The 14,878-nt window shown below is 42.8% G+C and overlaps 1 protein-coding gene across 8 annotated transcripts in view; it reads right to left on the reverse strand.

The window, feature by feature from the left end:
- The window catches only part of GRIP1 (glutamate receptor interacting protein 1), a 658,373-nt gene that overhangs the window by 142,696 nt on the left and 500,799 nt on the right, over positions 1-14,878 (reverse strand). For all 8 annotated transcript variants that reach the window (XM_036455350.2, XM_036455348.2, XM_036455354.2 and 5 more), the window contains exon 3: positions 255-390. In XM_036455350.2, the coding sequence (XP_036311243.1) occupies positions 255-390 (136 nt within the window). The remainder of the gene's footprint in view (positions 1-254; positions 391-14,878) is intronic.

Here is a 14,878-nt window from a genome sequence, read left to right on the forward strand (position 1 = left end):
AGCCTTACAGGGGTTTTAATATTCAAATCTCAAGAGGGGCCTGGCCGCTCCTGAGATGACCTCCCCGGTGACTTGGGCACAGGCAAAAAGCCACACTCTGAACCACAACCCCCCCCCCCCCCCCCCGCCCCGCGCTTCTGCCCCGTGCACGGCAGTTGTCATGTATTAATCAGCGACCCTCTCTGGGGGAGCTTTAGTGTTTGCGTTCACTTCACCCCGTGTCCCTTTGCCCACACTTCCCCGAGAGGAGTTACCTGGCTGCAATCCCTCCCTGCCGCAGGTTAGACACTCTCGGCTTGCCGTCCTTATCCACGCCGCCCGACACGGTCAGGCCCAGGGTGGTGCCTTCCTTCTTCATCAGCTCGACGAAGGTGGAGCCCTTGAATTCCTCTGTTGGGAAAGAAAAGCATTGGCCTTATGGAACGAGATTAGCAACACGAGAGGTTTTGCGTGTGAGGCACGGACGCCTCCCCAGGAGCTTTTGCCACGCTTTCTTTTATGTGCAAAGATCGGTGGCCTCTTTTCACTGCAGTTTGCAGAGTGCCTCATAAAGACTGCATGCAGATAGTCCATTGGAGGTTATTAAAATGAGTACCAGTGGGACAGTTCACTCGAGGTTCACAATAAATGGTCCCACGTGGCTTATGTACAAATGATCCTCGTCGCCCTTTGTTTTCTGCCATTCTCACGTGGCTCTCTCTGGGTTCTCTCCTTGTAACTCTAAAGGGAAACGAGAGCTGTAAAGAAGGGGCTAGACCCATGGTTGGCAGACAGCGGCTCGTGAGCCACAGGCAGCTCTTTGGTCCCTTGAGTGTGGCTCTTCCTCAAAAATACGGGGTGAGTCTATTTTGAAGAAGTGGCATTAGAAGAAGTTTAAGTTTAAAAAAGTTGGCTTTCAAAAGAAATTTCAATCATTGTAATGTTGATATTTGACTAATGAGTTTGCTGACCACTGGGCTAGACCATTCTATATAATAAAAGGCTAACATGCAAATCAACTGAACAGTGGAACGACCAGTTGATATGACATGCACTGATGACCAGAGGGCAGATACTCAACGCAGGAGCTGCCCCGTGGTGTCAGTGTGCTCCCACAGGGGAGTGCTGGTCAGCCAGAAGCCGGGCTCATTGCTGGTGAGCACAGCAGCAGTGGTGGGAGCCTCTCCCACCTCCGCGCGGCAACACTAAAAATGTCCGACTAACAGCTTAGGCCCGCTCCCCACCCACAGCAGTCAGACATCCCCCAAGAGGTCCCGGACCAGGCTGAGGCACCCGCCTGAGTGCACAAATTTTGTGCACTGGGACCCTGGTTTTAAAATAATGATGCAGATTCATACAGTGTAGCCAGAGTCCAAGTTCATGCTACATTTCAGCGAAGAAGACGACTCAAGCAATAAAAGAGAGCTTTTTACATCTTTGAGCTTTACTTTTTTTCTTTCTTTCTTTCTGTCATTCAGAAAACAAAGTATAATGGCCTCATGTGGCAACTCATCACTTCTTACAGAGTATGTCACAATATGGTAAAGCAGGTTTGACCCTCAGAAACCTGGGTAATTGCTGCTAAGTCCTCATTCGCTTCACATAAAGATGTAAAATCTTAGATTCTGTGGGGATAATGTCTTTACACTAAGAGAATCCAAATCTTTTGATTTTAGCCACAACTGAAGGTAAGAAAACTTGAAGACTACCCTTTCTTTCTGAAATAAAAGTGAGTAGAGTCAGCATGCAGGAGTCCAAAGGCTAATTATGATAAACACTGTTTTAAAATTATCTGTGATGTTATGCCCCTTCTGCGTACACTTTTGGGTAGGGATGGGGAAAGCGAACAGTTTTCCAAATCCTTTTGGATCAGGTTATGAATTTCAGGGACATCAAAGGCATTATTTGAAATGCAAGAACAGAGACCTCTGCCCCTTTTTAAATTACATATAACAGAGGTAATTGTTTTAAAATGTAAATGAATGTTTATCATAAAGGTTTTTTAATTGTTCTTGCTGCTATACTATCCCACCTACAGGTGAAACAAGTCAAATCATGTTGGGGAAAGAAATAATCTCTCCTCTATTAAGAAAAACAGAGTGTCCAGGGCAAGCAGGCGAGAGGGGGGCAGGGACAGGACACCGACTTGCTCTGGCTCCCAGAATGTCATTCCAGACAGGGCTTTTGGGATTGCCAGGTCCTGTGACCTTGGCACCCAGCGCACTTCTTTTTCATGGGTGTTTCATGACAGTGCATACAAGAGCTGTTGCTGCCCGTTAAAGTAGAAGCCAAGGAAGAGTTTATGGGTGTGAGTGATGTCAGCTCATTAACTACATTTTATGTGAGATTACACAATGATTGCAATTCAGGAATCACAATTCTTGCCAAGTATACAGAAAGCACAGAGCCTTTTAAATCACTTAGCAGAGGCACTTGTAACAAAAGTCCAACACTGTGTGCATCTCACCTTAAAATGCAGTAAAACACGCCCCCTACACAACAATAAAAACATACAGAGGCCCAACTGATATTTGCAGAGATCAGATAAACATACAACTCCTCCTCCAAATCCTTTATGGCAGGAAGCCAGGTACTTAAAAAAAATAAAGTTAATAATTAAAATAATTTAATTTAACAATAAATTAAATTACATAACACTACAGGGGCGTAATGCACTCAACAATTTGCCCCACAAAAGAATTCTCTGCATTTTCTTTAAACATGCAGAACAACCCTGTAAATGTAAACATTTGATTATAGATTCTAACTTGTAAAGTTGGAAGCATAGTTTTTAAGGGTCCATCTTAAAGGTCAGTCAGAAATGCACAAATAAGCAACTATGAAATAGCACTACCCGGCAAGAGAGAAGTAAGTTTCAATTCATAAGACTCTATTGCTATTCAGTTTTTCAAGAACGAGCTTCCTGCATGAATGAGATGCTCACACAAAAGTGCAGTCTCCTGCAGTATGGACAACACAGTTTACTTCACAAGAAACCCAGGTCCTTCCAAGGCTTCTGGCTGAACCCTGAAAATCTCGAAGAGCTCAATTTCTGTAGTTTAATTTGGTCTCTGTTACAATACAAATCCATCTAGGGTCCTTTTTTTTTTTTTTTTTTTTTTTTTTGGTTAATCTTCACCTGAAGGTATTTTTGCATTGATTTTTAGAGAGTGTGGAAGGGAGAGGGAGAGACAGAGAGAGGAACATTGATGTGAGAGAGACACATTGATGGGTTGCCTCCCATGCCCTGACGAGGGCCAGGGATAGAGCCCAAAGCTGAGGTACATGCTCTTGACCAGAATTGAACCTGGGACCCTTCATCTGCAGACCAATGCTCCTGAGGGCTGAGCTACTTTTTAAATTAGTCAGAGGCAACTATCTTATTATTTAAAAATATTTCTTAAAAAAACATGTTTTATTGATTTTTTACAGAGAGGAAGGGAGAAGAATAGAGAGTTAGAAACATCGATGAGAGAGAAGCATTGATCAGCTGCCTCCTGCACCCCCCTTTCCCCTACTGGGAATGTGCCCGCAATCACGGTACATGCCCTTGACCAGAATAGAACCTAGGACCCCTTAGTCCTCAGGCTGACGCTCTATCCACTGAGCCAAACCAGCTTTGGCTAAAAATATTTCAAATCTTTTCCCCAGGGCTAATTTTAATGCCATAAAAAATAGAAAATATTCATGCCCTAGTTAATTGAGCAATTTGTGCATTCATTGATTCAAACATTTACTGAGTGCCTACCATGAGCCAGACAATGAAACAGAAAGATGGGAAAAATCTGAGGTGCTTACAGCCTAATCACAGAGGCAAATGGTTCAAGACCCAGCATGCCACAGTGTGGGTGGTGGGGGAAGGGAGCACGGAGGAGATAGTCCTGCCAACAATGGAAACTGAAGGCTTGCTGCTCCAAATGCAACATTTGTGCCACAATTTTGTCTTCCGTCTAATCTGTCTGTGCTTATCGACCAGGATTAGCTAAGTGGAACAGACTACAGGCAGAATCTAAATTAGGCAAAACTCAGGAGGAAAGATAGAATATTGCTGCAAGAAAATGTGCTGGATCACAAGAATGTTAACTGCCAATAAGTATCTCTAGTCCCTGAACGATTGACTACATATTTTATGGGAATGTCTGAAGGGGTAGGAGAAAAGAAGTGGTCTGGAGAAAGAGGAACATGCTTCTGGAGTTTGCTGTGAGCTAACGTGCACTCTCCACTAGATTAATCAATCATTTCATGTCTTTCTTGGTGTTTAATGTTTGCATAATGATCTAATGGCAAACAGAAATGAAGACAGATGCATTCATTTCCCTGAGTTCACTTACATATCAAGGCTTACTAAATCAAGCTTTGAAATGAAACAAATCAGAAAATTCAGTAACATAGATGATTACAAAATTGATATGCAAAAAACCATAACCCTTACATAAACAAACATCAACCTGTTAGAAGTTATCATTGAAGAGAAAAACATTCACAATAGCCAAAAAGTTAAATCTCTAAGAAAAATTTAATGTAAAATGTAAAGGAAAAATTTAAAACACTTCTGAGGGCTATAAGGTCAGAACAAATGGAAAGGCATCCATTCCTTCATTCAATGAAAACTATGCACCTACTATATGCCAGGCACTGTTCTAGGGTTCGGAGACACAGCACTGTACAAAACAGAGAAAAACCCTCCCATCTAGGAACTAATAGTCCAGTGGATAGCATAATCCAATACCACCAATCAGCCAATTCTCCCTAAATTAATCCATAAAGTTCACAATATCAATAAAAATGCTACTAGGATTCAGGAGGGGGTGCACAATAAATACTTTACTAGGTATACCAGCTAATAATGCAGATTTTTTTCAATAGATGGAGTCACACATATGTTGATATATATACAATTTTATACGTATGCTATTTTGTTGTACTGACAGCAAGTTTCAAAACTTCATATGTCAAATTTGCTGAAGGTGTTAACATCATAGATATTTTGACACTTAAAAATGTCAAATTTCATGCCAAAAAAAGAGCATTTGCGGGAAGTTTTAATTCATTATTTTGAAGAAAAAGTTATCATATACTTCAGGAAGCTTATGGTGGACATGCTCCATCTCAAGATACTTGTGAACACTGGTTTAAACTCTTTAAAAGTGACGATTTCGATGCGAAAGACAAAGAACGTCCAGATCAACCGAAAAAGTTTGAAGACAAACAGTTACAAGCATTATTGAATGAAGATGCGTGTCAAATACAAAAACAACTTGCAGAAAGATTAAACGTTGCTCAGCAGACAATTTCCAAATGGTTACAAAGAATGGAAAATATTTTAAAGGAAGGAAAATGGATGGCACATCTACTGAACAAAAGACAAATGGAAAACTGAAAAGTCATCAGTAAAATGTTGCTTCAATGGCACGAAAGAAAGTATTTTTTGCATCAAATTATGACTGGCTATGAAAAGTGGACTTATTTTGAGAATCCCAAATGCATAAAACCATGGGTTGACCCAGGTCAACCATCAACATTGACTGCAAGGCCAAATCACTTCAGAAACAAGACAATGATCTGCGTCTGGTGGGATCAAGAAGGTGTGGTGTATTATGAGCTTCTAAAGCCAGGTGAAACAGTAATATTGATCGCTACCGACAACAAATAATCAATTTGAACCATGCTTTGATCGTGAAATAACAAGAATGTTCCAGACAATCAGCAAAGTAATTCTTGGTTCATGATAATGCACCATCACACACTTCAAAACCAGTTAAAGACACGTTAAAAGATCTTGCCTTGGAAGTATTAACCCATCTGCTGTATTCACCGGACCTTTCTCCTTCAGATTACCATGTGTTCCAATTGATGGCACACGCACTTTCTGAGTAGCACTTCAAAATGTATGAAGAAGTGAAAAATTGGGTCTCTGAATGGTTTGTTTCAAAACAAGGAAAGTTCTATTGGGTTGGTTTCCACAAATTACCTGAAAGATGGGAAAATGTGTAGCTAGTGATGGACATTACTTTAAATAAAGCACTTTTGATGTTTCTCTTGAAATTATTGTGTGTGTTTTTAATTACAACTTCCACATTAATAACTGGTACACCTAGTATATTAGTGCAAAAATGGAACATGCATCGTTGCAAAAATTCTGTGAAGAACTGTGTTCCCACATTATGGCAGCTTACTGTGAAAGAATAAAGACAGCCTGCCCATGAGGCCTAGCTGAATGAGGTAATGGAATTATGACTGAACTACCAATTGTAGCTCCCTCGATAGCATTTATAAAAAGAACCAGACATCCCAGAAGCAAGGGCCTGGATTGGGAAGGCTGGCAAAATCTCTGTGTCTGCTCCCAAACATTGGTCAGAGTCTGGAACTATTTGGACATACAAAAAATAATAATTCAGCAAGAAAAGCAGAGAAGTATCATAGGCCTAGTGCATTCAGAACCCATATTAGACCATTTTAGTATTTTTCCATGGACTAAAGGTATAACATAACAATAATATTTTGTTCTGTGAAACTCTCAGTGTCTGAAATTTCTTACCTCATTTCTTATTTAAAAAGTATAATTAGGCTTAAACCAGAAAAAGAGAGGTACTTTTAATTTTGGAAGTTCACTAAAATTCAGGGGCAAAATGAACAAGGAATTAGGAAGTGAACAATTGTAAAAACAGTTGCTGAAAGTAGGGAGATGGATAAAAAGTGACGATTACAACCAAGAGTGACAAGGGCTATGGCAGTCAATACAGGAAGGCCTATTAGGTTGCAAAAAGGGAAGATCCGTCATCAGACAGGAAATGGGGGGGAGTTGAGCAATGTGCTCTGGACAGTTAAACAGCCTCGGCTCAGCAAATGCAGGGAGGGGAGGTGTTGAAGGCAGAGGAACAACACAGGCTCTTCCAAAATTCTGCCCAGTTCACATCCATCTCTGACATTAGGGGGAAAACATTCTGTACCATCATTCAATGTTCTGTTTGTGGCTGGATTTTGTAGATGCTTTTTTTTTTAAATATATTTTTTATTGATTTTTTATAGAGGGGAAGAGAGAGGGATAGAGAGTTAGAAACATCAATGAGAGAGAATCATCGATCAGCTGCCTCTTGCACACCCCCTACTGGGGATGTGCCTGCAACCAATCTACATGCCCTTGACCGGAATCGAACCTGGGACCCTTGAGTCCAAATCAATGTGGAACCAAAAATGAGATTTTAATCTTTAATTTGAAGGTTTGAGAAGTTGTGCAATGCTTCCCCCCCCCCCCCCCCCCCCCCCGCCCATGCACACACCCCGTTACTAAGTACTTGCGGTTGTTTTGATTTATATGTATTTTTAAAATGGTTACTAAGTGGTTAGGATATAATTATGTACTATGCTGTTTGGGCCTAAGTACTTAATGAATGGAACTGTTGATATTTTACTTGACCTAGAGGTACTGTGAAAAACACGGACATGCCAAGGGCTCTGGGAACTGAGGAAGTTTGGAGACTTCTGTTCTAGGACCTTACTCTGTCTGCATTCACCAGGTGGAAGGAGAAAGCCAGCTCTCTTAAACCCACCCCTGGCCTCCTTCTGTCCACATCCCAAAGGCAAGAACTTGTGCCTGGCCACACCTCACTGCAAGGGAGGCTGACTGGGACTATAGATGCCGAGGCAGTAGGACAGGGTGGATGTGGGGGGGGGGGGGGGGCAAGTAGACAACTCACCAGAGACTGAAATCCACCAGGAGCGATGTGGAGGGCATGGAGCCAGGTATTGAGGAAGAGCTGCCCTGAGTTAGACACAAATTAGTGTGTGTGGTGAGGGGCGGGGTGGGCGGTGGTGTTGGTGGTGGTGGTGGGATGGGGAGGAGGAACTGTGAGAGACAAGAGGACCTGAAGTTTTCTGACTGTTTTTTTTTTGGGGATATTGATGTCTGTCTCTAAGAAAGAGAATCTGAACAAGGAGAGAGTTTGTGTTGCTGTGATTGATTGGAGGAGCACAGTTACACCATACAGCATCACCCAGAGAGAAACTAAATGAGATTTAAGGACCACGGAAAGCCCTGATCTTAGGATAGTGTTTGTCACTCCCCCAACGAAGTGAGGTGTCTGTGAGATCCTCACCCCAAAGTGGTAACATAAAAAGGGAAAATGCATTTAAAAAGCAACCAACATAGATGCATTCAGCAGAACAGGCGTTGGTGAGGCCTCGGAGTTTCACTAACAACACAGACCATTAAAGATTTCATGAACAGTGAAACAGAAATGCCACCGAGGAAAACTACAGATCTTCACAGGCCAGTGACAAAAACGCCTTCCTCCTGTCTGTACCTCCGTGCCTGGCATGGTGCCTGGCACACTAGCAGGTGCCCTGTGGTAACTGCTGATGAATGAGCACACCAGGCCCCATTGTGACTGGGCGCTGGCTCATGGCAAGCAGAGTTATTGCTGAATGGTGCAGAAGGAAAATGATAAAGGAGCAGAATGTGAACAGGAGTAGACATATTTCCCTAAGCTTACTTGGCTGATTATGTTTTACTAGAGCCTTAGTAAGGGGGATTGAGGCTTATCCCAGAGTGCTTTAGCTGTGCCTGGGTATTACCTTTGGAGAGAATATTACTGCCCACACTACAATTTTATCTGTATATTGCTTTCAGTGATGCCACTAGGAAGTTTATCCCCCTCAGGAAATAAACAGATGCTTTTTCCAATACTCATCTCGAGTTCCTCCTAAGATGCCCTGGTTCAGCAAAACTGTGGGGATCAAAGCGGGGCTTCCGAGATGAAGGGCTGCACGTGCGGTCTCAGTGCCTGCCGCCCGCATGGCACAGAAAGGTTTCCCGGAACTCCAGCCCACCACCACCTTTACGTAGTGACGGGAGGGATCTCCCAGCATGTTCCTCATCCCCGAGAAGCCAAGCATAAGTCAGATTAGTGGCAGGGATGTACCACACATAAATATTACATAGCACAAATCGCCACGTGAATAGCTATGATCTGTATTTATCTCACCCAGGGACAGGGAGGATTGGATTAATGTCCCTATGTTTCTTAGAGAAAGAGGATATACAAATAGGCAGTAGAAAATATAAAAATCTGAGGCCCCTGAGAGCATGTGATATACACATCAGGACTTAAAAACAATAGAATAGTGATATGGACTCTCGGTGTAACTGATTAGATATCTTATGTCTCCTAAAAAAATCACTGCTTTTAAAATATGGTAATACTAGAATCCTTTCAGTTTCCCACTTCTCAAAAAAGCAATGATTTAATTGTCAACATTTGCTATTAACCTTTCCAGTGTCACAGTTTATTAACAAGTTATTTAATATTGGGGGGATCTTAATTTTCTTATCTCTAAAATAGGCATAACAACCATACCTTCCCTAGAGTATTGTGAAGATTAAGTGATAAAATTCTTATAAGAAACTTATTGTAGTACTAGACACATAGTGTTATATGTTAGCCATGGTATTACTACTACTACTATTATTATTATTATTTGGATATTGGAAAATTCTAGGTATTCAGATTGCCAATATTTTACTGCATCTTGATATGAATAGAAGACAAAACAATTAGCAGTGGTAGTTAATGATTTTTTAAAAGAAATAATAGATTCATTGGGGAATCTAATGATCACATGGACCCTCTCCCAAGAAAAATTTTGTATAAAATTTCAGGGGAATTCATGGACAACCTGAGATCAGATTTGAGCAATGTGAAACTCAAAGACCATCTTCTCTTAGGCTGACATTGTATAATCTGTGTGCATGTCAGCTAGGGATCGTGGGGTAGCAAACAAGGCCCAAACCTATCAATCAGTCACGTGTTCCTATATAGCCGTCTACTTATCAAAATGAAACCGTAGTCAAGACATCAGAAACAGGAAGTGACATGCCTCGGCACACTTCCCTTTATCCTGAGCAGGATGGCTGAGTGGTGGGCATTGGTACCTGAGGCTCCATGAGGACGGGCACAAGGCCCTGGCAGGAGACCCAGATTGTACTTGCCTCCAGAGCCCTGGCCATGTCCCTTTGGGCAAACTCTCCATCTGTGACTTTTTACTTGTAGGTGGTTATAATCACACTTTCAAAGTTGTTGACAAGATTGAAAACTGGATTCTTCAAGTTAAGCTTAAGCAATTGGCAGAGTTAACCTTGAAATTATGCCAATTTTCAATGTGCTCCTGGGAAGTTAACTGCATCCTTATAGCTACTTGTGGACTCTTTTGGTCCAAAAATACTTTGTGAGCATCTACAGACTCTGCACTAAAGCAAATTGCTGAGCAGATTAATGAGATATTGTTGCAGAGGGATTTTTTTGGAATGTCTTTTTTTTTTTTTTTTACCCTTTTGGTCAGTATCTTGTGCTGAATAACTATTGAAACATGAAAAAGTAGAGCTGCTGTGCTGGGATTGGAATGAGCAGAAGACCTGGCCTGTGAGTCCAGCTGAACAAGGGATGAGAGACATGTCTTGTCCAGCTGGTGGATAAGAAAGGATCACTCCGGAAGTGAAGGAAGACCCCAAGACTGACAGGTATTAGGTGGCATTGCTCTTGAAGCTAGTAAGAGCTAGTCACCACTGAGTTAGGTGGCTTAGCTAGGCCCAATTTAGGGGAGCTAAACATCACTTAGTGGATGTTACTTCTTCAAAGATAACTGCAAATACCATGTCTGGGAATCCATGCTGCCCGAAGAGGAAAGTGAGGGAGGATAAAATTCAAGAAGAAATCAGACCTCTTAAATAATCAGGGCAAAATGGGACTTGCTTGGATGGATACCTAAAGTTCCCAGGAGTTGCCGGGCTGTTGTGGCTCAGTGGTTGGGTATTGACCCATGAACTAGAAGGTCTTGGTTGGATTCCTAGTCAGGGCACATGACCAGGTTTCAAATTCGATCCCTAGGAGGGGGCCTGTGGGAGCTTATGGGAGGCAGCCAATCAATGATTCTCTCTCATCACTGATGTGTCTATCTCTTTCCATTTCCCTTCTCTCTGAAATTAATAAAAAATATATATTTTTTTAATTTCTTTTTTTTATATTTTATTGATTTTTTACAGAGAGGAAGGGAGAGAGATAGAGAGCTAGAAACGTCGATGAGAGAGAAACATCAACCAGCTGCCTCTTGCACATCCCCCACCGGGGATGCGCCCACAACCAAGGTACATGCCCTTGACCGGAATCGAACCCGGGACCTTTCAGTCCGCAGGCCGACGCTCTACCACTGAGCCAAACTGGTTTCAGCAATAAAAAATATTTAAAAAAAAATACTCAGAGTCAAGCATGAACTAGACAAACTGACTGAATAGAGAAATTATTGTAAAATAAGTTAAGTCCCCGACACCTTTTAAGATTATCCATCATTTGAAAAGTAGTTGGTACTTTAAAAAATATCCTCATATCCATATCTAATTGAATCTTCAGACCAGTTTTGTGAAGATGTTACTGCTATTTCCTAGATTAAGAAACTGAGACTTAAAAATTTGCTAAGCAGAACTTTGTATCTGTTTTAAGTACATGGAATTGCCTCCTCATATAACTGAATGTTATCAATTTTCAGAGTCATAAAGTAATTGCTCAACAATGGACACATGCATGTGTAGATGAAATACTGCCGAGAAAAAGGCTGAAAAACAAGGCCAGCCTCAGACAGACTCCAAGGCCCTAGGGTAGCAGTGAATCAGTAAATCTGCCCTCATCATTTTGTTACCAATATCATATCAGAGGCACTTACTTGACTTTCTCTTATTTTATGAGACTTGATCTATTTCCAATAAAGGAGCAGATGGAAAACTAATAGTGCGGTCGCTGCAGATAACCAAGAGGCAAGGCATCAAGGGAGCCCCGTGGACGCACCCTGGGGAAGCCAGGCAGCCTGCGGGAGGGAGCTTGCGTCTTATGAGAACCTTATGGAGGTGCTGCTGGGATTAGGAATTGGATAAGGCTGTGCTGCCCGCATCAAAGACAGTTCCCAATCCTGCTCTCAGCTTCCTCCACCCTCACAAGGTGGGAGCCTTCTCTTCTGGCCTCTCTCATGGTCAAGCTTTTTTCTTCTGCTCCACATGAGAAACAGATGTGTTCTTGTCGCTAGGGAACTAGCAGACAAATCGGAGTCATTATTTCCTCTCTGCTCAGTCCTTTGTATAAGTATTGCGATCACCACATATAGCATCACCTTACCCAATTATCTTATAGTCTCACTCTGAGGACGAAATGTGTTCGTTCTTTCCATCCACTCATCCACCCACCCACCCATCCTTTCTTCCATTGAATATCTATTGATTATTTGCTAAATGCTAGGTACCCTGATATCCAGCACTAAACAAAACAAAATTAGTTCCTGCCCTTGCGTAATTTTTATTTTAGAAATAAATATAGATCTTAAACTTTAAAAAATCATAGCCAATAAGATTAGTAATGATTAGCAAAACAAAGGGTGAGGAATCTATCCGGGGATAACTAAGGAACAGCTGCTTAAAAAATATTTGCAACTGCTTCATTATGTCCAGGAACAACCAGCCGTATTGCCTTGGGCAAGTCACTTAACGCTTTCTGGGCCTTGATCTCTGCACTGGGTGTTAGAGAGTTGAACTAAATGGTGTTAAAAAATACCATATTTCATTGACTTCAAGATGCTATCATCTGCAAGACACACAGTTCTTTTATTTACCACTAAAAATGCTGCAATTAAGTTACAACAGAATGCTTTCTTATTACTAAGTTGTTTCCTTATAAAATCACTCAAAGATCATACATGAAAGAGAAAATGTAAGTTAAATAAATGGGTTAAGGTAGCCAGCCCCACGTCTTCTTCACATTCACATTCTGACCCCGTGGCACTGATGTCCGTATTTCCCACAGGATGCTGTCATTTCCACGTCAAGAACAGTGGCCATGCAGGCTTCTCAGAGGATGCTCTGTCAGCATCTCTTGGACTTTCTTCCAAGCTGCTAAGACCTGTCTGGCAAGTTTTGATGCTTATGCCTCCTTGATATTATGTGCAAGTGTCAACAGAATGTTTTAGACAATCATGCATGATTCTTCCTCAGATGGTTCTTAAATGGTTTACTGTCTGTATCTTCCAGGGGTTCCACTGGCCCAAATCACATCACCAGGAATTATAACCAAGTAAGGACATGCACAGGCAGTAATGATGACATCACAACCACTGCAGGTTCATGAACAACCATATGATGAATCCATGTTAAAATGTGTGTGTGGGGAGGAGGGGGGGTGGGAGTGGGTCTTTGAATAAATGAAATACAATATGTCCTCCAAACTCAGTTTTTAACTGAAGTTCTTGAGGTACCCAAGGAAGGGGGGTGCAAGTAGGCATGTCTCTAAGTACCTTGTCCCCCTTCAGCTAGTTCCATCTGTTCTCTCTTCTATTCCTCTATATAAGATTTTGTTTGCAAAGAGGTTTTGTTTTTGTTTTTGTTTGTTTTTTTACAGTGAAAAAGCAAGTATGAACCCTGTCAGATGTCTCCCAGCTCTGGCATTTGGTAATCCTATCTAATAAAAGGGAAATATGCAAATTGACTGTACCTCTGCTACACCCACCAGCCAATCAGAGCATGTATACAAATTAACCCAACAAACATGGTAGTGGCCATGGAGCTGGAGAGAGCAGGAGGCTTGGGTTGCCTCCGCCATGGAGGAAGCCAAGCTTCTTGCCTGCCTTGGCAGGCCCTGGCTTCTACTCAAGGCTACAAAGTTTCAATTATAGAAAATAAATAAATCCCAGATACTTGCTTCTAGCCAGCTCTGGCCTCTGCTCAAGGAGGTGCTGAAGAAAAGAAAAAAAAAAGGAAAAAAGGAGGGGCTGGGAGCTTGGGTCACTGGGGGTGGAGGGGGCATGCCCAGCCTACAAATAGTCATCAGCCCCTCATCCAGGCTGGCCAGGCATCCCAGCGAGGACCCTCCAACCTGAAGGGGGTGTGGCCAGCCTAAAAGCCTTCAGCCCCTTCACCCAGGCTGGCCATGCTCCCTCAGCAGGGACCCACACACCCTGGTGGCATGGCCAGCCTGCAAACCACCACACATCCCTAGCCCAGGATGCCCCACACCCCAAAGGCCCACCTAGATTTGGGACACCTTCAAGGCAAACCAGGTGGCCCCCACCCATGCACTAGGCTTCTATCTAAACTAATAAAAGGGTAATGTGCTAATTATACTGGGAGACCTTCCAGGAGGCCTTCTGCACATTCTTCTGGACAGAGCCATGGTGGCGAGGCCGAGGTAGAGGCGGTTAGAGGCCAAGAAGGGAGAGCAGTTGTGGGTGATCAGGCTTGGGGAAGGGCTGTTGTGGGTAAGCAGACAAGCAGGGGGTCCAGTTGGGGGCGAGCAGGCTGTCAGTAAAGGTCAGTTGTAAGTGATCAGGATAGCGGGGTGGGCAGTTTGGAGTGAGCAGGCCAGCAGGGGGCAGTTGGGGGTGAGCAGGCTGGTATTGGGAGGCAGTTGGAGGTGAGCAGGCCGGCAGGCAGAGTGATTAGGGGCAATCAGGTAGGTAGGCAGGCAGGTGAGCGGTTAGGAGCCAGCAGTCCTGGATTGCGAGAAGGATGTCTAACTGCTGACTTAGGTCCGATCCCTGTAAACCAGGAGTAGGACATCCTTCAAGGGGTCCCAGGTTGGAGAGGGTGCATGCTGGGCTGAGGAACATCCCCACTCCTGCCCATGCATGAATTTGTGTACCGAGCCACTCGTTCTGAAATAATAATGAACAGGAGAAGTTACTGACTCTTAAATGTCCAGGAATTTTACTGCTACAGGCATCTTCCAAAGCCGTGGGAGGGTTCCTAGCTATGTTCATATGGCCACATGGTTTTTAAAATTTGAAAAGTATTTTTTTGTGCTCTTAAAGAGCTGCTTCCCTCAAAGTCTACAAGCTCCTGGTGCCACAAAACCTAGCTCCTCCTTTGACT

Source organism: Pipistrellus kuhlii, unplaced genomic scaffold, assembly GCF_014108245.1.
Source record: "Pipistrellus kuhlii isolate mPipKuh1 unplaced genomic scaffold, mPipKuh1.p scaffold_m20_p_3, whole genome shotgun sequence".
Classification (NCBI taxonomy): domain Eukaryota; kingdom Metazoa; phylum Chordata; class Mammalia; order Chiroptera; family Vespertilionidae; genus Pipistrellus; species Pipistrellus kuhlii.